Source organism: Pyrgilauda ruficollis, unplaced genomic scaffold (genome assembly GCF_017590135.1).
Source record: "Pyrgilauda ruficollis isolate IOZ18807 unplaced genomic scaffold, ASM1759013v1 scaffold16, whole genome shotgun sequence".
Lineage (NCBI taxonomy): Eukaryota > Metazoa > Chordata > Aves > Passeriformes > Passeridae > Pyrgilauda > Pyrgilauda ruficollis.
The window spans coordinates 12,924,729-12,947,579 of record NW_024514764.1 but is presented as its reverse complement, the minus strand read 5'-3'; the positions used below and the strand labels follow the sequence as shown (position 1 = coordinate 12,947,579).

Here is a 22,851-nt window from a genome sequence, read left to right as displayed (position 1 = left end):
TGTTCAGGGGGTCTCAGTGTCAGCCCTGCTTTGCTGCCCATTTCCCTCAGCTCTTGGCAAAAATTACTGCTTTGGGCAGATTTGCACCCAGGAGAGGCTGCTTAATGTATGAAGGCAGAGAATTTCCATCTGTCTGTCCCTGAAGCAGCCCAGGTGATCCCTGGTACCCTGAAAGCCCTGAGAGTCTCTGAAGGGGCAGGTTTGTTTGCCTTTTGTGTTAATTAGTACTTAAATTGTGTTGATCTGACGCTGTGATTGGCCGGTGGGAGTGCCACTTCATTTGATAACATTCACTTGCAGAGGATGACCCAGAGAGGGTTTGCCTGCTGCAGCTCCTGCTCTTTGGTTACTGCAGAGTCTGAACAGGGGGTTAAATAGTGTTTCCTTCCCATCCAGCATCCCGGGGCACTCAGGCTGTCCCTGCATGAGCACAGGGACACATCTGTGTTTTCATGGAGCTGTCACCTGTCACTGCAGGGAGATGTGACACTTCAGCAGCCCTGGTACCACACCATGTGTTCCAGGAGCACCTGCATGTTCCAGTCCATCACCCCCAGCTCCTGTGCCTGCCACAGCTCAGGAGCCCTGGGTCACACACAGGTGCCCAGCCTCAAACAGAAACACAGCTCTGATCAGCACAGGCTGGGCTGCCATAAATCACATCTGCTAAGGTGGTGTCACCATGGAAGGTGGGACCTGCTCAGGCCCAAAAATGCAGCTTTGATGATTACAGGCACTCAAAACCTTTCAAACATTAAGTGATAAATTCTGGTTACTTTCTAGATTTTTGAATTGCCATCCCTTCTGCCCCCTCTTTGAAGATGTCACTTGCTAAGGACAGTCAGCAGCAGTTCACTGATGCTCTCCTGGTTCTCACTGGTTTGGAGCTGCCCTTTTAAAACATTTTCTGTCATTGCAGTTTTTGATGAGCTTCTGCAGGATGTGGCAGGGATGGAGCCAGGGGCTGTTTTGGATGGGAGGATGCACAGGCTCAGCAGCTCCCTTGGGCTGACAGTGGCATTTGACCAGCCGTGCATCAAGTTATTCAGAAACCTAAACCAGCAGAAAAACAACATTTTTCCTGCCAGTTAAGTGTCTGGGCTGCCTTGCAATGAGATCAGCTGAGCTGCTGGCAGCAGCACAGGTGAAAGGCTGGAGGAAGGGGAAAAGTGGCTCATTTGTATGGGTAAACATTCTTTTAGCCCTCATTTCTCTCATAGTTTAAGTTCATAAACCCCATCTTCTTCACCCTGCTGTTTCCCCAGCATCCCATCCTCAAGTCAGGACCTTGGGTAGGCACATGCTGAGCTGCACTGGAGAATTTGCCTGCCTTCACTTTGTTTTGCTGGGTTAGTTTGCAGCAGGTTCCTTTTGTGTCACTGCACAAGTGCTTTTCTCAGAGCTGGAGAGTGGGAGAAGGGAAGGAGCAGGGAGCAGGGCAGGGGAGCTCTTATTTGTCTAAATTGGAATTGCAGCTTCAGCTGTCGTGGTGTGTGCCTGGAATTGCAGTGCCAGGCTGTGATTATGTCTGGGCTGATTATTCCACTGCTCTGTGAACATTGTAAATGTGCTTCCTGGGTTATGAGTTTGTCCCCATGACATTTGGGAAATGTCCTTTTCTTTTTATCCTGGTTTTTCCTTTTTTGCCATATGCACAGTGAGGGCTGCAGCAGCAGTGGGGCTGGGATCCAGGTGGGGGATGATCCCTCGTGTATCCATCTGTCCTAGGGACAGAGCAGGGGGAGCTGCCTTGGGAATGGGGGCAGGGGATTATTTCAATCTCTGACCATATTTAAACCTTGGGGCTGGCTGGGAGGAAGAGGTAAAGAAAAAGATTACAGCAATTATGAGGCTGAGTGAGGAAATACTGGGACTTTCTGATGCAGAGGGAGACCTTGGAATGACGAAAGGAAACACTGTTGGCTGGAGACCTCTGAAAATTTTGCCTCAGGTCCATGCACAATTTTCAATTTTCATCATTTTTGGAAAGGCTTTGCTGGCACTGAGAGGGTGGAGAGTGTTAATCATGAAGAAGGAAATCCTAAAGAAGAGCAGTTTCCTCCACAGAGTATTTCAGATGTTCTGAGTCTGCATTAAATGAGTTACATGCTTGTGTCTTTCCCTGGCTTGTTTCTGCAGGAATTAGCTTCTCCCTGCAGAACACAGCCATCAGTTTGGAGATTGCAGCAGTCCTGTTGCTGCTGCAGGGTCTCATTCCACGGCATTTGCCATCCTGAGTTTTCTGCTTTATCCCCCTGACACTGTCACACCTGCTTCAGTTTCTCAGGGTTCTTCCTTTGGTCCCAAGGATCCATTGGCAACATTCCTGTCTCTGCTGGCACTGAGAGTTTGTGGAGCAGACAGTTTGTGTCTCTGTCCAAAGCAGATTTTGGATTTATTTCCTTGAGAGAGGCATTGAGCTGTGTTTCTCACCAGCTACAGGTGACACACCACTTCCACTTGGGAACATCTTCCTGCAAGCTTTTCCAGCATGAATTTCATTTCCCAGAACAGGTATTTGTGCCAAGTTGTGTTGGACCATTCCAGTCTGTCCCCAGGCCTGTATTTCCAGCAGCTTCCTCCTGTGCTGGGTGGGCCTTGGGGGTTCCTTTCTCAGCCTCCATACTTGTGGAAACACACTTCCACCTGAAAGTGTCAAGAGCTTGTGCTCCATTCCGCATTTCATGCTCTTCTTTCTTTCTTCCCTGTGTCCCATGGATATTCCAGCTGAGTCCACATTTCCTTCCACAAGTGCACTGTAAGTGTGGAGGTCTGATCACATCAGAGCAACTGGTGCTTTTAATGAGAATCATATTTTACACAGAAAAATCAAAGGCTCAGAAAAATCTTATTTCAGTGTACAATTAATTAGCTTTCCTTTGCCTGACTGGAATTGAAGAGAGTAAAATAAGCAAAATTTGTGGCTAAATCTTCTATCAGCTGTTGCCACCTGTTCTTTTTGTGGGTTCTGGCTGTGCCTGATTCTGTGCATTCATATTTTACCTACTCTGTCATGTTTTGTTTGCTCTTCACCATTAGCATTATCCAAATTTAGGCTAAATGTCATTAAAAATGGGCTAGAAAGGTCCCATTCTGTGACTTTTTCGTGTCACTGACCTTCATTTGGTTGTTTCTCTTTGTAGCAGAGTGGTATAATAAATAATGGCTGTAATTTCCCAGCTCATTGATAGGGTTGTTTGCTCCAGTTTGGTTTGGAGCTTGGAAAGGTGTGGATTCTTTCTGGTTTGGATCTGTGTAAGGAAGTGCAGTCATTTCACAAACCATTCTGGTGTTTAATGGACTGGTGGCTGAAAACTACTAGCAAAGTCTACTTTTCAAAACAACAGCAGGGATGGAGACAAATAAACTAATTTTCCATGGGAAAAGTGATGTTTTACCCAGTGGGGATGTGAGATTGAATTTCAGTGCACTGCTTGACCTGGGCTTTATATCCTGACCCTCCATGTTTCAAATCAGACCTGTTTTTCCATAAAACAGGAAATTTTCTGGCATTTTCTAGTCCCATTCTCCCTGTGGCAGCTTTCCCAAGGCAGCTCTTTCCTCCTCTTGCAGGAAGCAGCCAACATGCTACGTCTGATTCAGAACAGGCTGAAGGAGGAGGAGCAGCACCTGCTCAAGAGTGGAGGTGAGTGGGATTGCCTTCACCTCTTGTGGTAGCAGAGGAGTTCTAAGTGCTGGCTGCTCCATGGGGAAGTGTCCACTTCCAAGGGGATGTGGGGTGATGACAGAGCCAGCAGGCAGGGGCAGAACCAGCGGAATCGTGACAGATTTAAAGGATAGCAGGGAAATGTTCCTTTGGGAATGTTCCTTTGGGAATGTTCCTCTGGGAATGTTCCTCTGTGGAATGTTCCTCTAGGAATGTTCCTCTGGAAATGCTCCTCTGTGAAATGTTCCTCTGGGAGTGTTCCTCTGTGGGATGTTCCTCTGGGAATGTTCCTCTGGGAATGCTCCTCTGTGGAATGTTCCTCTGGGAGTGTTCCTCTGGGAAATGTTCTCTGGAATGTTCCTCTGGGAATGCTCCTCTGTGGAATGTTCCTCGGGGAAATGTTCTGGGAAATATTCCTCTGTGGAATGTTTCTCTGTGGAAATGTCATGGGAATGTTCCTCTGGGAAATGTTCCTCTGTGGAATGTTCCTCTGTGGAATGTTCATCTGGGAATGTTCCCCAGACCAGCTTTAGGCTTCATTTTAGTGCTCCCAGCCCTGCCTGGGGGCACAGACCTGCCCCAGCAGCAGGGGATTGCAGGATGGAGAGAGACTTGGACAGAGGATTCCTCTCAGCCCAGTGCTTCATGGAGGTGAGTGGTCCTGCTGGCTGTGCCTCATCACGCACGTGCTGGGCTGTCCTGCAAAACCAGACTGTCCTTTCTGGCCCAGTTTGGTTCTGTGTTCAGAATGATGCTTTTTGACACATCAGAACTTTCCCAGATGAAAACTCACAGCTAAAAATACTCTCTACTATCATCAAGCTTCTCAACAGGATCCACATTTGCATCCCTGCATTTCTTTGATTTTAATGTACCTGCAGAATGGGAATGCAATTAAATTTTGGGGTTGTTTTTTCTTTTTTTCTTTTTTTTTTCCCCTGAACTACTTCTTAATTAGGATCAGAAGGGAATTAATGACCTCTTGAGACTGTGGAAAGCTCACAAACCAGATACTGCTCTTTTTGAGCCAAACACCAGCCACAACTTCATCATGAACTACCCCTGGGAATTTAACATTACAGTCTGTGCATTTTTATTTGATCTTGGAGAAAATAGGAAGAAAGTTAGTTCTCAGGATCAGAGGGAGAGCTCATGAAAGCTGAAATTGAGTAAAAACATAAAAGTTGCACTTCGCAGTTTGTTTGGTGGCTGAGATTTTCAGAGCAAACTCATGAAAGAGGAAATTCACTGATTTCTGCCCATCTTTGATCACATATCAGTGAGGTAAAGAGTGAAGAATTTTAAGCGGAAATATAGGATTTGTAATGTAAATTACAAGAATGTGGAATTATTTCAAGGATTTATTTGAATGAAAAAGTCCAAGTCCTGCTGTCTTGAGAATTTTTGGAGTAAAAAAGTTCAACAGGAGGTGGACATCACTCACCAGTAATTGGCAGTGTGAGGTATGATGTGAAAATTTGCTGCCCTGCTTTGTCCTTGTCTGTGGATTTTCAGCTGGAAAACTGTTCTGTCACTTTCCATCTCTGAAATAAAGGGAACTTTGCCTTTTAGTGACTGATTTAACTGCCACCTAAGAATGTGATCATTACTTTTAATGACCTCAAATATTACCATAATACATCTTAATTCAAGTACCAAATTGTCATAATTAGCATTTATTCTAGTGAGAAGAGCACCAGGATCCTGCTTTCCAGAGCTGCCTCGTTTATTGCCTGTCCCATGACCTTGGCAAATCATCTCATCTCTGTCAGCTCCACCCTGCCTTTGTCTGTGAAACTCCGCAGGGATGGAGCTGAGACAGGGAATTTGGCTCTTCAGGGCTGTTTCCAGGAGCACAGAAGTTAATTAATGGAATGTTGTAAAGCTCTCCAAGACCTCAGTCTGCTCACACTTAACAGCCTGGGCTCTACCCTTAGAGCAGACCTCCCCCTCCTCTCATTATTAATTAAAAGCTGTCCTTTGAACAATTCAAACCCAAGAGATTTGCTGTGGCGAGAGAATGCAGGAGTTGGTGTCTTCCATGGCACAGTTTGTTTGCAGAGCAGCTGAGTTAATCCTCCTCACAGGGAAAATACACATTTGGCACAAGAGGAAACAAAGACAGAGCAGCAGGATGGGCTCAGCACCTCTGAGCAGCTTTGCCTGCCCAGCCTCTCCAGGGTTAATCCTGCAGCTCACAGCAGAAGCAGGGATGGAGACACCTGAGGGGTGCAGAGCATTCCCAGGGACCTGCAGCTGGATCTGGCAGTGATTTTCTCAGGCCTGCTGAGAGCACGGTGAGGAAATGCTGAGAGGGGCTGCCCTGAGCACTTGAGCCTTTCAGCTGGTGCATTCTGGTGCTGCCTGCTCCTGAGGGACAGCGTGCCCTGGAAGGAGCCAGTGACAGGGAGGAGTAGAGGAGGACTTCACCAGCAGAAACGTCTTTGTGAAGCAGGTTTTTGGAGGGAGGAATATTTCATAGGATCCCAGACTGCTTTGGGTGGGAGGGGGGCTTAAAGCTCATCCCATTCCAGCCTCTGCCATGGCAGGGACCCCTTCCACTGTCCCAGGCTGCTCCAAGCCCTGCCCAGCCTGGCCTTGGGCACTGCCAGGGATCCAGGGGCAGCCACAGTTGCTCTGGGCACCCTGTGCCAGGGCCTGCCCACCCTCACAGGGAAGAATTTCCTCCCAATTTCTTGTTTAAATCGACCTTCCTTCAGTTTAAAACCATCACTCTTTGTCCTGTCAGCACAGACCCTGCTGAATACTTCATTATTCCACTTTACATCTCCAAGTAATGCCCCCACACAAAGCAAGGTGATTTTATCCAAAGTTTTATTCCATCTTCAGTTTGTTTGGAAACTTAGGACTTTGTTGTCTGGGCCTTCCACCCAGCAGACACCAGGATGGTTGAAGTGGGCCCTGCTCTGCCTTGGTCTTGCTCAGTTTCTGGAGATGGAGGGATGAGCTCCTCCTCTGCTCAGTGCAGGGTGGGCAGGCTGGCCTGGGCCTCCCCCTGTCCCAGGGCTCCCTGCATGGTCCTGCAGTGTTGGGGTGGGGTAGTGAGCTGCCTTGGCACAGGTTCATTGCTTCCCTCCTCAGGGAAGGGTCTGTCCCTGTGGTGACACTGCTCCTGGGAGCTGCACAGCACTTAATGAGGCTGCCAACAGCCTGGGCTGTGGGTGGTGATAAATTTGTTGCATTAATTGATAAAAGTCAGCATCCTCTCTGCCCTGTGAGCTCTGTTACTCTCACCTACCCACAGCACTGATCAGCTCTCATTGTCTGGGTCCTCTGACCTTATCTCCCACTAATTTGGTAAGAAGGGTTCCAAATTAACACTTCATTTCTCTCTGCAATGAAGCTGCAGGAGTTTTGGACAGCTCTCAGTTGAGTTTCAGCCTGAGAAGCCTAAATTCTGTTTCTCATAAAGGAGAGCTGTGGGATGCAGGTTGAGTTGTGCAGCTCTGTGTTAAGAATAAAAAACGTCCATGGATATGGGACTCACATAAAACTGGCAAAATTGTTTAGTGTTATTGATCAACAGTCTGTTTCTTTTTTTTTTTTTTTTTTGTTTTGCTTCCACACGTTGCAAATCAGCTTTCCTCTCTGACAGAGCAACTCCATAAAACCGCTGCACTGAAAAAAAAAACCAAAAAAACCACAAGAAATCAACACTAAATTGTCTGAAATGCTGTTGTGAAACAACATAAAGATTTTGAACTCTAGCTACAGATCGGGCTCTGAGTATTATCTGCCTGATGAAAGTACACATAATTAAGTATTTGCAACAGTATAAAAATGTCTTTTGTGCTGAGCAGAGAGGAAGTTGCTGTTATCTTTCTAATCTTTGCTTGGCAGAAGATGCTCTTGGAGAGGCTGATCCAGGCAGTGATGTCTCACACATCTGCTGCCCCTGTGCCACATCCAGGTCTGCTGCCATGGAACAAATCCAATTGCCTGAACCTCAGGGCTTGGTTTCCTTGTTGGTGGCAGAGTGACACAACAGTGTATCAGACACTGCTTGGAGGAAGGCTGGAGATAGCTCTGCTGTCAGGTGTGGGTACTGGATGCTCTGGGACTGGATTGTGTGGGAGGAGAGGCCAGGGAAAGTCACTGACCGCAGCAGAAACTCAATTTATTTCCTCAGGTTTATCCAAAATTGCAAAAACTTTGTTGAGCAAAAAGGAGCAACTTGGAATGGTTCTAGGCTGAAATATTTTTCAGACTCTTCATCTTACTGCGTTTACAGATCTTTCTTTTTTCAATGCATTTTCTCACATTCTTCAAGAGCTTTTTATCAATTTAAAAGAAGACAATGCAGAATCACAAAATCCCAGAGTAGTTTGGCTTGGAAGGGACCTTAAAGCCCATCCAGTGCCACCCCTGCCATGGCAGGGACACCTTCCACTGTCCCAGGCTGCTCCAAGCCCCGTCCAGCCTTGGACACTGCCAGGGATCCAGGGGCAGCCACAGCTGCTCTGGGCACCCTGTGCCAGGGCCTGCCCACCCTCACAGGGAACAATTCCTTCCCAATATCCCATCCAGCCCTGCCCTCTGGCAGTGGGAAGCCATTCCCTGTCCCTCCATCCCTTGTCCAAAGTCTCTCTTCACCTTTCTTGTAGGAATAGATATGAACTGTGTGTTTTAAAAAGTAAAATATTTTGTTTTGAAAGTATAAAAACAGAAATGCTTTGAATTTTTCAAGATATTTCCTTCATTTCTTTTGGCCAATGCTGTGCCCAGGATTAATTTAAATATGGGAAAGTATTTGCTGTAAAACTGAAATTTTCAGTGACTCTGCCACTTTCGGTTGTGCTGCTCCAGTCAGTCCCCCCTGCATCCTCTTGCTTGGTCTGTGGAATGAATAAACATGGATTTTCCCCAGCATTTGGAAATCTGCACTGCTTGAACCTAGTTCAGCAATAACCACAGGATGTAACTGATGCTCCTGGGCGCACCCTTTCTCCTCCAGGGCTGATGCTTTAAAATCTGCCAGCAGAAAAACAAAAAGCCCCATTGAGCAGCTGTGGGATTGGAGGGGTGGCTCCTGGATGAATCCTGGATGCTGTTGCTGGTGCCTGGGCCATCCATCTTCTTGTAGGAGACACTTGGAACTGGTCCACAGGAGCTTTGTGTGATGCTTGTTGGGTAATTGCAAATTCATGACCTAATTTAATAGTGTTTGGATGGATTTTTGGCTCGTAAGACTGTTAGAAATAGTTCTGGTCACCAAATATGACCTCTTGATCAAATGGGCCCAAAAATAACCTAACTGCTCACTCCTGCTCAGACTCCAAATCCCAGCTTAAGTGGAATTTGTCATCCTGAGTTAATTTAAATTATTTCAAGTGGCTGACACCTAATGGTTCCCCAGGCAGTGGTTAATCATCCTCATTGATAAATTGGGAGTTTGGATTCTGTGGATAGACCAGGCTGGATGGACTTGGAGCAGCCTGGGTTAGGGGGAGGTGTCCCTGCCCATGGCAGGGCTGGAATGGGATGAGTTTAAAGTCCCTTGCAACCCAAATTATTCCTTAATTCTGTGACCTTAAAATGACCATGCAAGGTAAATAAGTGCACTTAGAGCTACCTCTGCAACTTTGTTGTTGCTGTATGTTGCTGTTACTGCCCAGTTATTGGCTGCACAGCTCTGACCATCCCAAGTTTTCCATGGAATTCCTAGGAGTTGCTCACATCTGGACCTTGCTCAGTAGCTCTCAGTACCTGCCTGAATTCTTCTTAGGGATGGGATGAGAGATCTCAGTTTTGTGCTGAGGACAAAGGATGTTCCCTCCAGATATTTTTCTGTCCAAGCCTTTCTTTCCCTTCAGCCTGCAGAGCTGTGGGTTTAGGAGTGTGGTGGCTGATCCAGAGCCTGGTGCTGTGGGTTTGGTGTGACAGCAGGAGGGGTTTGGCTGAGCTGAGGCTTTCAGCGGGCTCTGGGCTTCACTCTGCTTCAGCACATCAAAAACCCCAATCCCACCCCCTTTGGTTTTTGCTGTTCCTTAGTTCATGCTGTTTGTTCCCTGGGTTTCATTTGGGATCAAGTGGCTGTCAGCTGCCCATTTGATTGTTCTCGTGATGTTTTCTCTCCCAAACCAGCATCCTGCTGGGTGCAGTAATTGCTGTGGAGCCAGTGCCTGTGTTTGCAAGGCAGTGATTTTCTGATGAAATTGGACACACTGCACAGCACTTACAGCTAATTCCAGGGCATATCAATAAACAATGGCCACTGTGCTCATTATCCTCACCACAGTAACTTCTTATTTTACACCTGGATACCTTTACTTGAATATTGATGCAAACTAACAAATCTGCAATGAAATCACTGCTAAGTTATTAAATCATGGAGCTTTTCCTTCAAGCATTGCAAATTACCAGAAATTAAATCATTTCAATGTAGTATTATCTGTCCAGGTATCAGCTCTGGCTTTTTTCTGGGGCAGTGGGAACAGGAACAAAAATCCCACCTTTGGAGATCAGTGGAACCAGGATGTATTTTTTGTGGCTGGACAGCTTTAAAAGAAACTAATTTAGTTGACTGAAACCCATCTTTATGAAATAGAAATGTTGAAATGAAAGGCAAGTGGGGTTTAAAAATCCCAGTATATCCTCTCTGAGGCTGATCTTTGGAGTGTTTTCTGTGCAGCAGAGGCAATCACAGCAGTGGGGAGATGGGCCCAGCACAATTTACAGACTTGTTCTGCTGATTACCTTTTCATTATAAAAATACAAGAGCTGCTTAAAACCTCAGTCTGAAGCTTCTGGAAGCTGCCAGCTTGGCCTCAACTGGGGCACATGGATTGCTGAATAATAATAAATAAGTCTGTTGTGAGAATTCCAATAATCCTCATGTAAACCCATATAAATCTCATAAGCCAGCTCCATTCAGTGGGTTCTGTACTCCATGTACGAGCACGTGGTAATTAGTGGTGCTGTGGCTGATTATCTTCATTGCTTTATGCTGATCCTGAGAAAAATATGTTTTTTTCGTAAGGAATGTTCCTTGTCTCCTCAAAACTGATGGTAGTTGTCTGTGCAGTGGTACACAAATGAGATTGTGGCTTCTTCTAGGGCAATAAGTCTTTTTGCATGTTGTTAAATGAAACTTCCTGAACTGTCACTTTTTATGAATACCAAGAATATTTTGGTGAGAGCTGGGCACACTGGGTAGAGTGAGGGGTTGGTGTGGGACACTGCCTAGGACAGGTCACACTGGGCTGGGCTGGTCTTTGATTGAATCCTGATGAAAAGCCTGTACTTAGCTTCTCTTGTATATTTGGATAATTTCTTAGCACTGTGCACTGGTTCTGTGTCCTTGGGATTTGGGCTCAGCACAATTCAGCTCAGCTGGTAACTCAGATTGTACATGAGCAGAGCTGGGCTTGGAAACAGCAGCCCTTGGGCTGAACTGGAGCAGTATATTTGGTTTTGGGGAGTGAAAAAGGTGCTTGATGTCATTTCAAGAGGGAGCAGGAATTTTGAAGGCAGGAATTTTGGAATTGCTGAATTTGCAGCTGTCACTTCTCTGAGCCTCTGGCACGAGTTCACTGCAGTGATGCTCTGAGCTGGGCTCTGTGCTCCAGGACTGCAGCCAGGCTGGTCAAGGAAAACCCAAACTCTGCCATGGATCCATAACAGGATTTATCTCAAAGTCACAACTCAGCAGGAAAAGTGCTGTATTGTGGTTTTTGGGAAGAAACTCTTCCTTGGGAGGGTGGGCAGGCCTGGCAGTGCCCAAGGCCAGGCTGGACAGGGCTTGGAGCAGCCTGGGACAGTGGAAGGTGTCCCTGCCATGGCAGGAGTGGAACAAAATGGGCTTTGAGGTCTCTTCCAAGCCAGGCCATTCCATGACATGCTGGGAGTTCAGGTGATGAATTTGTATTTTCATTTGGCTGGAAAGGCAGTCCAGGCTTTTTAAAGGCACGAGGAAGAATTTGTTCCCCCTATCCCATCCCAGCCTGCTCTCTGGCAGTGGGAAGCTGTAGGTCCCTGCTCAGCTGGCAGCTCAGACTCAGGAGATCCCAGACAGGAGCAGGAAGCACAGGTGGGCATGGAATGGGAAAGAAATCAATGGGCTCCCTGCAGCATCCTCAGCTCTGGGCAGTGCTGCTGCCTAACAGGAATGACAAAGCCTGAAAGGGAGAAATTGCTGCTAAAAATAAAATAAATAACCAAGAGGGAAGGAAAAAACCTCCACAAAATAAGAATGAGAGCATTTTAGTAGCAGTAAGAACCATCACAGATATGATAAATTCACTCTTTAATATATTGAGCATAAATTTGAATCCTTTCTGTAAGCTCCACGTGGCTCCTCCCAAGGAGTTTGCCCCTGCAAGGCTGAATAAAATTTCAGTTTCCTAAATGCCAGGCAAACAGGAGCAGCATCCAGGTCACACAGCAGTGAGTGATTCCTTCACTTGCCAAAGAAGAAAGTGCAAATAGAAATTGTAGCTAACTCTGCTGGAGCCTTGTAATCTTACCAGGCTGGCAGATACTTCCCTTGCCATTATTATTTTCTCATTAACTTAATATTGCAGTGAAAAAGAGGATGGGAAAATGTCTAATATTTGTATATTGTGTGATAATTAAATACTGCAAAGATGTGTCAGCTCATTACTAATCCTAATTAAAGTAGTTCTTTCCATTTTCAGCTCGGACATGTGTGTAATTAAATGTACCTGGGAAAGAATTGCCTATTTTCTCTAAATAATCAGCAGCAAATGTTGCTGTGCTGGGTCCTCTCATGGGGTTCTGTTGGCTTTGTCCTGGCACTGGAGTGGGAACTCTGCTTTGGATGGGGAGAAGGAAACAAAGGCAGATGATGAAAATACCTGAAGAAGTTCTGGTCTTTGGAAGCTTCCCTGTCTCTCCAGCATCTTGGGTTTGGCTGGAGCTGCATTCCTTTATCTGGAGATGTGGAACTGTGCTTATCTAGAATTAAGTGAAAGGCAAATAGTCCAAGGAGATGGGTTTTGACATTGCTGGTGTCAGGATAAAGCCTGGATAATAAACACACACTTCCCAAATGCTTTTAAAAGAGTTTTATCTTTAAATCACTTGCTGAAGTAGCAGCTTCTCTTCATGGCCAGAGGGGATTTTTAAACAGCACCTTTATGGTACAGCCTGGGATTGTCCCAAGGCTCTTATTTGCAGTGAGTGCTGCTTTGGCTCTCCCCTGCTGAAGGATTTCTCCTTGGGATGTGGAAATTGGCCATTTCCCTGTGCAGAGCCAATGCTCTCTGCAGGAGTTTTCAATTCCTCTTGGCTTGACCAAAGGTAGAACTGCTGCCATCTCCTGTATCCAACTGCTGCTCTGGGCTGGGGTTGCTTTGGGTGATATTAATGAGCTGCCTTTGTTTTTCACCAGGTAATGATGACTCTGACATAGAAATCCAGGAGGATGAAGGGTCTGACAGCGAGGGGGATTTGCAGTTCACGAGGCACCGCATCAGCACAGAAACTCTCCTGCCAGGTATCCTACCCCTCCTGAGCTGCCTTGAGCCACAAGGATGTCCTGCAATTACCTGGGTAGCTGCAAATGTAAGAAGCCCCTGAAACCCTTCAGGATCTTGGCACTGCTCAGCTCTCGGGAGCTGCAGGAGGATTAAAGCCCTGTGGGAAAAACAGTGCTTCCAGGGAGCAAATGCAAATTTACTGGGGAAAATCCTGCCTTAGTATTGCCTTACACATTCCTGAAGCAGTTCTGTACAAAGCCTTAGGGAGGCAATCCCATTTCTCATTGCAAAGTATTCATTTCCCTGTAGCTCTTGGCACCTGTTTCAGCTGGGAAACATTCAGTAAAGCCACCTGCACTGCCTTGGCACAGGTGGAGCACACTTGAGCTACTGCTCCCAGGGAGGGATGTGAACCTTCTGTCCTTCTGTCCTTCTGTCCTGCTTCCTGGGGAGTGCAACTGCAGCCTCTGCTCACAAGCAGCTCAGAGGAATTGCTGGGTGAAGGTCTGTGGTTCACTCAGGTGGGAAAAGAAATGTTCTGCTTAGTTTGGAGTTGAGCAAAACAGAGCCAGGAAATCAGGGTAGTTCTTTTTGTTAGCAGTGAGGAATTCTGAGCTGTGAGCACAAACCTCTCTGGGCTCTGGAGGAAGTGCCTGTGGGGGGGTTTCATGTGCCACCATCCTGCTGGAAGCTGTTCCTCACATAAACTGCTAACACCTGGGGTTTTGTGAGTGGAGTTCTGCTTCCCCCTCTCTGACTGAGAGCAGGGAAAGAAGCTGATATTCTCAAGTCAGTGTAATTGAAGCATTTTTATCCTCCCTTCCTCTGTTTTCCTTGAAAATTGAAAAGTCTTGTTAAGTGCTAGAAACACTGATATTGTCCAAGGAATATTTTACATTGGCATTTCTCAAAGAAAGGTTTGTACACAGGTTTTAGAGCTTTGGAAGGGACCCTGTAGCTGACTGTGATGCTTCATCTCAGAGAACACCATAACCTGAGTCCCTGCTGCTCTTAACAGCAGTTTTAGAGTTTTACTCTAAAAGTTGTAGATTTTGCTGCCAGTAGATTTTCTTTTGAAGCTTTTTGTTTTCTTACATGGTGATGCTGCTGAGCCACATTTACTCTCAAGCTAAGGAGAAGGAGCCCACTGTGCTCAGTCCCTGTGGCTGCTGGGGTGCACTTTTATATCTTTTTTACATTCTAATTTCCATCTTTTACATTTCTAGTTCCCAAGTTATCAGTGCTGGGAGATAAGGCTTCCTCCCTCTCTCAGTGGTGGGCAGATATTCCAGTGTGTTTTGCCATTATAGAGGCAAGATTCTCAGGGAGAGATAACCTCTCTTTTTAGGCCAGTTGGTATAATTGAGAAAATCAGCACACTCACCCTCAAGAGCCCTTTCATCAGCTCTGGATAGATGCAGCAAAATTCAAACTAAATGCAGGTTTGACAATATTGCTCCTGGTTTTGTTCTTTCAGCCAACTAAAAGACTTGAACAGGATTTGGTTTCCCATGGAGCAGCAAAGGGGGAGCTGGGGGAGACTTGTGTGGTGCAGAGAGAAAATCAACCCCTTCCCCACGTGCAGAGAGGAACAGGCAGGAGCAGCTGAAGAGGGAAGCTGGAATGGGCTCTGGAGCTTTGACCTCGGTGCTGCTGGGCCAGCAAACTTGGCAAAAGCAGCATCAGGGAAGCAGGAAGGGCTCTGGTCCAGGAGGGAGCAGGGAGGTGAGAGCTCCTGGCTGGGGGAGCAGGGGCCAAGCTGCAGGTGCTGCCTGTGGGCCCGGGGAGCTGCAGCTGCTTTGTTGTCACAGTATCACAGTGACAGGACAGGCCCCTCCTTAAGGGGGGTGTTGTAGTAAAACCACGTGTCAGTGGTCATTTGCTTTTGTAGATTAGAGAATACACTGATTTATCACAGAATCACACACTGCTTTGGGTGGTCCAGCCCTTGGAGCATCTCTGTGCCTCCCCTGGACTCTCCCTCAAGAGCTCCAGAGCCTTCCTGTGCTGGGGACACCAGAGCTGGAGTCAGTCTGGTCTGTACATTTTAATTTTAGCATTGTCAATGTGAATAAAATTTCACATCCATTTTTATTCTGTCTGGCAATAGATATTTGAGGCTGTGACAAATACAATGGACTTCCCTGAATTTGTGGTGCCACATGCAGTAAGATTCTTATTTTGTCAGAGAGCCAAAGGAAAAGAAATTCTTTCAGCATTGGAAGTCTTAACCATTTGCAGTGTGGAGAACCCTCTTTCCTGAACCAGGCCCTAGATGAGTTGTTTGCAGCAGGATGGCAGTTCATGTGCAGCTGGGGTGGCCTTTGGGGTGAAGGATGCACAGCCTTGTCCTGGGAATGCAGAACCACCCTGGGGGTGCTGGGCCAGCATCCAGCCAGCCTGGTCTGTCCCCAGCCCTGGCTGAAAGAAAATGTCTGGGGAAGCACATGGGAGCTTCCCTCAGGTTCCCTGCTGCTCTCCAGCTCTTTCAGCCCCATCACTTGTGGCTTGCACAGATTTAAGCTAACCCTCAGTATATTTAGTTTCTCATAAGAACCTGTCCAGTCTCCCCTTGAACTAAACAGATTTTTGTCACCCACACAATCAGAAGTGACAGATTTTGAGGTGATGTTATGATTCCATGTGCAGATCCATCTTTTCAAGTCACTTGGAGCAGAGTCCTGAAATGCATTGTGGCATCATGAGGACCTTTCCCCTCCCAGAGGTGGCAGACTGGGACTCACTGTGCTGGTGACAAGGCAGTGCTGCTGAATGAAGCTGAAATAGTCCACCCCTGTGGAGCTGTGCCTGGAAATCACCTTTTATTCCACACTGCCAGGGTGTTTCAGCTCCTGTGAACCATTCCTCCCCATGCTGTAGCTCATTTCCTTTTACAACATTGGTGTTAAGGGCTGGCTTTGTTCTGGCCAGACCTCAGAAACCATTTCACTACTGAGACAGGACCAATTTCAGCCTCATTTGACCTTTACTGTGAGAGGACAGCTTTATAAAACCCTGGTTTTTTAGCAGACAATCAGTCCAGAGCCACACAGTGAGAGCAGCTCTCTTGGAGCCCCTGTCCTGGGCAGAGCTGGCCCAGAGGATCAGGGTGTTAATGGTGTGCTGGCAGAGGGCACTTGCTGCTGAGTGCCTGTGGCACCCTGCATGCTGGGGGAAGGCTGCAGAGCCTGAATTATCCCTCATTTTTTCCAGTCCTTTAGGGAAAAGGAGAGTTTTGCCATGCAAATCTTCTCAGGTGAGCCTCCACAGTCCTGATTCCAATCCTTCCTTACGCAGGCAGGCTAAAAAGCAGGAAAGTCCTGTTCTCTGTGGGAATTGTCACTGTGCTTGTGGAATTTCTGTCTCCAGCTTGTGCCTGTGTTCAGATTTCTGCTGTGGAATTTCTAGAATGTTTTCCTTCCCTCTCAACCTCCCCCAGGTGTGGGCCATCCCAACATCAGACCTAGTGAAGGAGGAGGAGAGGCTGTAGGTCCGAAATGGTGGGAACAGCTCCCTCACTTCCAAGCAGATTTCCTTTTCATGGAGGTGTAAGAAATAAACTGAAGTGTGCTCCCCCATGCAGCAGCTGTGCTGTGCTTCATGAGTCCCTGGATTTTGGCAATGCCTGGAAAATGCTGCTGGGATCAGGGTCTTGCTCTGCCCTGCCCTGGTGTGGCCTCACCCCTGGTCTGGGGCAGTTGTAATCAGGGTCTTGCTCTGCCCTGCCCTGGTGTGGCCTCACCCCTGGTCTGGGGCAGCTGTGGGTGCCACAGTATCAGAAGGATCTAAAGCTGTTGGAGTGTCCAGAGGAGGGACCTGGGCACAGGAAGGGGCTGAGGAGCAGCTGAGGGCACTTGGATTGCTCAGCTGGAGGAGGAGACTGAGGGCAGAGCTCAGGGGGGGCTGCAGCTCCTCCCGAGGGCAGCTCCAATCTCTGGGACAGGGACAGGGAATGGCTGGAGCTGGGCCAGGGCAGGGTCAGGCTGGATTTTGGGAAAGGATCTTCCCCAGAGGTGCTGGGCAGTGCCCAGGCTCCCCAGGGAATGGGCACAGCCCGAGGCTGCCAGAGCTCCAGGAGTGCTTGGACAATGCCAGGCACAGGGTGGGGTTGTTGGGGGGTCTGTGCAGGGCCAGGGCTTGGACTGGATGATCCCTGGGGGTCCCTTCCCACTCAGGATATTCCATCATTCTGTGATTGAGAGCACAGTGCCCAAAGGACAGCAGTTCAGAAGGATCAGGCAGAAGGTTCATCCCGTTTTTCTGTGTGGAAGGGAATGTGATGCAGAGGGAAGAGAGGTGTCTTCTGTGACCCCATGCTGTGAATTCACATTAAGCACTGGAGACTGACTGCAGATCTCCAGACTGGGAGCAAAATGTGTCAGCTCCAAACCCCCCTGCCCCCCTCCCAGGCTGTCCAGACTCTCAGCTTGTGTGTCACTCCTCGTTGTGAGGCACAGGGTTAAGCTGTACTCACTGCTGGTGAGGAGCTGGAAATCATCCCAGCCCTGTGGCTCCATCCTGGGCAGCTGCACAGGTTGGTAAAATGGGGAGCATCACACAGAGGGAAATGACAACAGCTCACAGCTCCAAATCATGGATGCACATTGCCTTCTGCTATCTGAAGTGCCTACAAACCATGGCCATGCATGGGGAGAAGATTTGACTCCAAAGGTGCAGTGAATCACAGCCTGTTCATACCAGCATCTTTCCTAATTACTGCTCTGTACAGCCTGTCCCAGCTGTAGTCACATTATCTGGAAGGAAGCACCACAGGCCCTCTCCTCCTGGCAGCTGTGTGAGCCCAGCTGAACTGAGGCCAGGAAGCCAAGTGACAACATCCCAGCCCTCCCTGTGCCATGCAGGTGCCTCCTCTGGTTCCTGCCTGCCCCCAGTAGACACAGGAACACACCAGGGCCATTCCCCACACAGGGAAACGTGGGGGTTTATGGTTTGGGGGTAAAAATAATGCTCCATGGAAAATCTGATTTCTCTCCTCTTTACAGTTTGGTGCTCAGGTAAAGTCAGAGCCCCTCTGTATGCTGGGAGTGTCCCAGGGCTTGCTGCAGCCCCTCTGCATGCTGGGGTCTGCCCTGGGAGTGTCCCAGGCTTTGGTGCAGGACCTGACCCTGTTGATCCCACAGCTGCAAGTTCAGGGAGGTGTTCCTGGCTTAGACAATGCAGGGATCCAGCTCCAGGCAGTAGCAGATGCTGGAGCTGCTGCAGGTGTGAGCAGTTATGCATGAGATATCTGCACTGCTGCCACTGAGGGAGGAGCAGCATCCTGCACACCTCCTGGGAGCATTCTCTAACTTTTCCCATGGCATTTGGAACTGTCCTATTCCATCAGCTCTCCTTATCTGATATCTTGATTCTCTTTTCTATTCAGAATCTCTCTCAGTTTTGTCTTCTTTTAGGAGCTCCCTGCAGCTTTCTCTTTTTTGAGGTAGTAATTCCCAATTTTACACTTTATGTTGGGCCTTCTACAGAGTAAAATTGCAGTTAAACTCAGGAGTCATTTGTGGGCTGGGCAAAAATGGGGTTCTGTTGTCATCTAAGGATGTCAGGTGTGATCACCCCAAAATTTATATCATTTAGTGTAGCATAAATAAGAGCAAAAGTCTCCAAAGCTGGAAGACAGATCTATCCAGAAGTCTTTTAATTCCATCTCCACTTCCTGTGTTATCAGCAACTGCTGCATAGAGGCCACTGCTTTTTATATAAAGACATAAAATCCTTTTAATGCTCTGCCTTGATAAAACAGGGGGTTTTTTGGTGAGCTGTGGATGAGTTAGGCAGCTTCTTCCTATCACCAACTCAGCTCAAACTGCGTGGGACAAAGGGGACCTGTCATCTTTTGTGCTTTGGGAAGTAGAAAAAAAGAGGTTTGCCAGGGTATATTTTAAACTGCCTTGTTTTCATGCTAAAAACAGCACAGATTGGATTGTTCTAGATTGGAACAATCCATATTTGGCATGGAGGAAGCTGGTGATGGCAGGAAATGAAAAATTGGTGAGATGGGTTGGACACAGCAGGGCTGGAAATAAGATCCAGTGTTGAGGGGTTTCTGTGGCTGCAGCAGCAGGGCTGAGTCACCCAGGCAGCTCCCAGGAGCTTCTCCCTGCTCACAGCTCTGCTCTCCCTGTTCCCAACACTTCAGACTCCCTCCCCAGCAAAGGACACCTGCCAACATCTTCCCACAGCCTGTGGTAGCCAAAGCCAGGCAAGCAGGCACATGTGTGTGCTCCCCTCTCAGTGAGCTCCCTGCAGAGCCCACCTCCCTCTTCAGCCTCACACATCTAACTCCCATCAGGAAATTCTTGAGGTTTCCCTGGGTTTCCTGTGGGATTCAATCCATCCTGGAATATCAGAAAGGGTCTGAGCTCTCTAAAGGAAAAAGGGTTCACCACATGGAAAAAAACAGGCTTTTGTTCTCTGTGTACCAAAGCAGAGGAAGAAATGTGTCAGTTCATGGATTTTTTGGGTTGGATGGAAGGGACCTCTCAAGGTGATCTGGAGCAGCCTCTCTGCTCTAACAGGAGGTTTGAGCTGCTTGTCCAGGACCACATCCAGTTTGGTTTTGAGTATCTCCATGGATGGAGACTCCTAAACTTCTCTTAGCAACCTTGTTCCAGTGTTTGACTTCCCTCACATAATAAAAGGTTTCTTGGTTCTGATAGAATTTCCTGTTTCTTAATGTGTCCATTGCCTCTTTTCCTACCAGAACCATCATGCTGGAATAAGGTAGCTCTGGAAATAGCACCCTAACTGGAACTAGAATCACAGAATCATTAATGTTGGAGAAAAACTCTAAGATCATTGAGTCCAGTGTTAATTACTGTCTGCCTTACCCCCTCCTACCCTCTCCTGAACAATGAGGCTTAACAAGGAGGGTGACTGCATGGATTGGGATCTCATCCTGTCACTGAGGGATGCACCCTGAGCTTGACCCTTCCTCCTCCCTCCCTGTACCACCAGCCAGGTTTGATGGGGATTCTCTTTGTTCCTGTGACCATGACCCAGGTTTGATGGGGATTCTCTTTGCTCCTGCAGGAAGAGTTGGCACACGGATCGTGGGATCAATGCAAGGTGGAGACACGGAGGAGGATGTGAGTAACCATCTCATGTGTCTGCAGAGCTTCTCTGACAGGGCTTTAGATGCCAGCCCTCTCCTCAGCTGGAGAGACACCTTTTTACCTGCTGAATCCTCACACCCCAGGCTGCTCTTCCCCTCCTTTCCAGTGGCTGACTACTTTCCTCAGCACAAATGCATATTTCCTTATTTTTCCTTTGTTCTTGGAATCTTCGTGCTCCATGGGCTTTCACCCCATCCTGCAGTGCAGAACTAGTGGCACACAGGCTGCAGGAATGCTCCTGTGAGCTGTGGGGCAGATTTCTGGGAAGAGGGACCAGTGCAGTGCAGCTGGAGTTGAGTACATGGACCCAAATCCCCCTCCTTGCTCTAAAAAGTTACTCCTTGGAGCCCTGTCCATGGCCTGTACTGGCAGCATCAGTGCTCTGGAGGATGGGGCAGGGATGAGAGCAGGACTGTGAGCTGTGCCCTTGGGATTCCTGCTGCCCAGGGCTCCTGGCCTTGCCCTTGGTCGTGGTTTTCATGTGAGCAGGCAGTGTAAAAGGCACACACAGCTTCGCACAGGAGGCATTTGCTCTGTGTCTGTGCCCAGCCTTTGGCATCCATGGGCAGCCTCTCCGTGCCTCTGGGCACACCTGAGTGGCCACATCTGCACCAGGAAGCTGAAGCCAGCTGCTGGGATGTGGTTGGCATTTGCAGTTAGCTCTCCCCATCATCCCAAAAAGCTGCTGCCATGCCAGGAGAAGTGGGGCTGTTCTCTCCAGATGATGTTTTGGAGAGGGCTAGGAACTAGTACAGCTGTGGTGACTGTGGGTTTGTGTTTGAACCTGTGCTGCTGTTAATTCCCAGTGTGGGTGGAACCTTTCTGTCTCAATCCAGCAGGCACCACTCAAGGAGGGGAGTTCAGACGTTTCTGGGAATCCCAGAACAGTTTGAGGTGGAAGGGACCTTAAACCCATCTTGTTCTACCCAGAGACCCATTCTACTAAACCAGGTTGCTCCAAGCCCCATCCAGCCTGACTTAAAACAATTCCAGGGATGGGGCAGCCACAGCTTTTGGGTCTTGGAGAGGAACTTGCAGCCCATGCTCTGCTCTTTGCTCCTGCCCTAATGGGTTGTTGCCTCCTGGACATCCAGACCCATTTCTGGGAAGGGCAGAGTGTTGTGCTGTGAGTGAAGATGTTGTCACTTTAGTCCCAGTGCTGCCTGATTCTCCTTGGCCACGTTAGTGACAGATTTGGATGGTCACCCTCTGTGATTTCTGTTCCCTTTAGACTTCCCTGCTGGCAGCTCTCTCCCTGCTGGCACAGCCCCAGCACAGCCAGGGATGGAAAGCCAAGGCCTTCAGCCTGTGACTTCCCTCAGCTGCAGCCACTGCAGTTGTCTCATGGCTCTGCCCTGTGACTGCAGCTTCTCAGAGCTCAGGGATCTTCGCAGGTCTCTGCTGGTGTGTCCCAGCCCAGGGAATGAAGCCAGTGAGGCTGCTTCGAGCCCCTCCAGGAGCTCATGGAGTTAGGAAGAGCCAGCAGTGTGTGTCCAGCCTCTGTCACCTGCTGGTGTGGCACAGGATACCTGAGCTGTGCCTGCCTTTGCTGCCTTCTCCCCTGCTCCAGCCTGGGTATTTTCTGTTCTCTTTTATGTTCTTGTACTTTTTTTTCCTGCTCTGCCTCTCGTGTTCCTCCACTCTGGCTCTCCAAGGGGACCCCAGCCCCGGCACAGCCAGGCCAGCACAAGGCTCAGGTGGGTTCCTCTCCCGGGCTTCATTCTTTTCCACTTCCCCTCCATTCTGTGGGCTCACAGTAGCTGTCACCTGAGTGTTAAACACCCTGACAGGCTTTTAATAGCCCAGAGCCAGCAGAAGTCAGGGAATTTGTGTTCATCAGCCCCGTGGGTGGGGAAGGAGGTTTGCCATCCATTGGGAGTGCAGGGGAAGGCAGCCCTGCCATCCCTCACGTTGGGCTGGCAGAGAGGCCTGGCAGGGCAGAGCTGAGCTGGTCATGGACTTCTGTTCCCTGTCCTGCAGGATGACTCAGGGGATAGTGAGATTGACCTGGATGAAGATGAAGACGAGGAGGAGGAGGATGATCTGGAAGATGACAGCATGGAAATCTCCCCAGGCAAATCCAGTCTCCGAGCCAGGAAGCCAGAGCCACTGGAGCAAAGTGATAATGACTTCTGACCCTTCAGGAGCAGGAGGCCTCTTGAAGCACAAACTTTGGAGAGGCCAGGAGCTAGTACCCTGCTGTCTGAAAAGTGTGTGTCAGTGTGCACTCAGGAGATGGTAAATAATGTTCATTAAACCTGAAAATTAAACTTGGATTGCCAGGTTTGTGAATCTCAAAGCATGAGCAGTTTATCCATAATGAGAATCACAGTAATGTGCACTTATTTCCATAATTGCACTAAACTGGCTCTTGTGCACTGCAGTGTCAGAAGCCTCACTCCAGTGAGCATCATGTGCCTGATTTTCCTGCATTTTATTATGTCCAAATAGATTTCTTTGGCTTAATAAAACTGGATGAAAAGCTGCTCTGGGAATGCATCTCAATTGGTTTTAAATCTGGCTTAAATCTGTTTATCCTAAACATATCCTTTACTTAATCAAGGGCTTGTCTGCACAAAGAGCAGCACCA

At 48.2% G+C, this 22,851-nt stretch overlaps 1 protein-coding gene across 2 annotated transcripts in view; it reads left to right on the top strand.

Moving 5' to 3' along the window:
- The window catches only part of CLUAP1 (clusterin associated protein 1), a 55,066-nt gene extending 32,320 nt beyond the window's left edge, over window positions 1-22,746 (top strand). The window contains exons 9-13 of one of the 2 annotated variants that reach the window (XM_041462148.1): window positions 3,574-3,646; window positions 13,041-13,145; window positions 20,179-20,234; window positions 21,917-21,958; window positions 22,242-22,746. In XM_041462148.1, the coding sequence (XP_041318082.1) occupies window positions 3,574-3,646; window positions 13,041-13,145; window positions 20,179-20,234; window positions 21,917-21,958; window positions 22,242-22,397 (432 nt within the window). In that variant the 3' untranslated portion in view covers window positions 22,398-22,746. The remainder of the gene's footprint in view (window positions 1-3,573; window positions 3,647-13,040; window positions 13,146-20,178; window positions 20,235-21,916; window positions 21,959-22,241) is intronic. The other variant, XM_041462149.1, reaches the window with a different exon arrangement.
- Window positions 22,747-22,851: the final 105 nt, after the last annotated feature.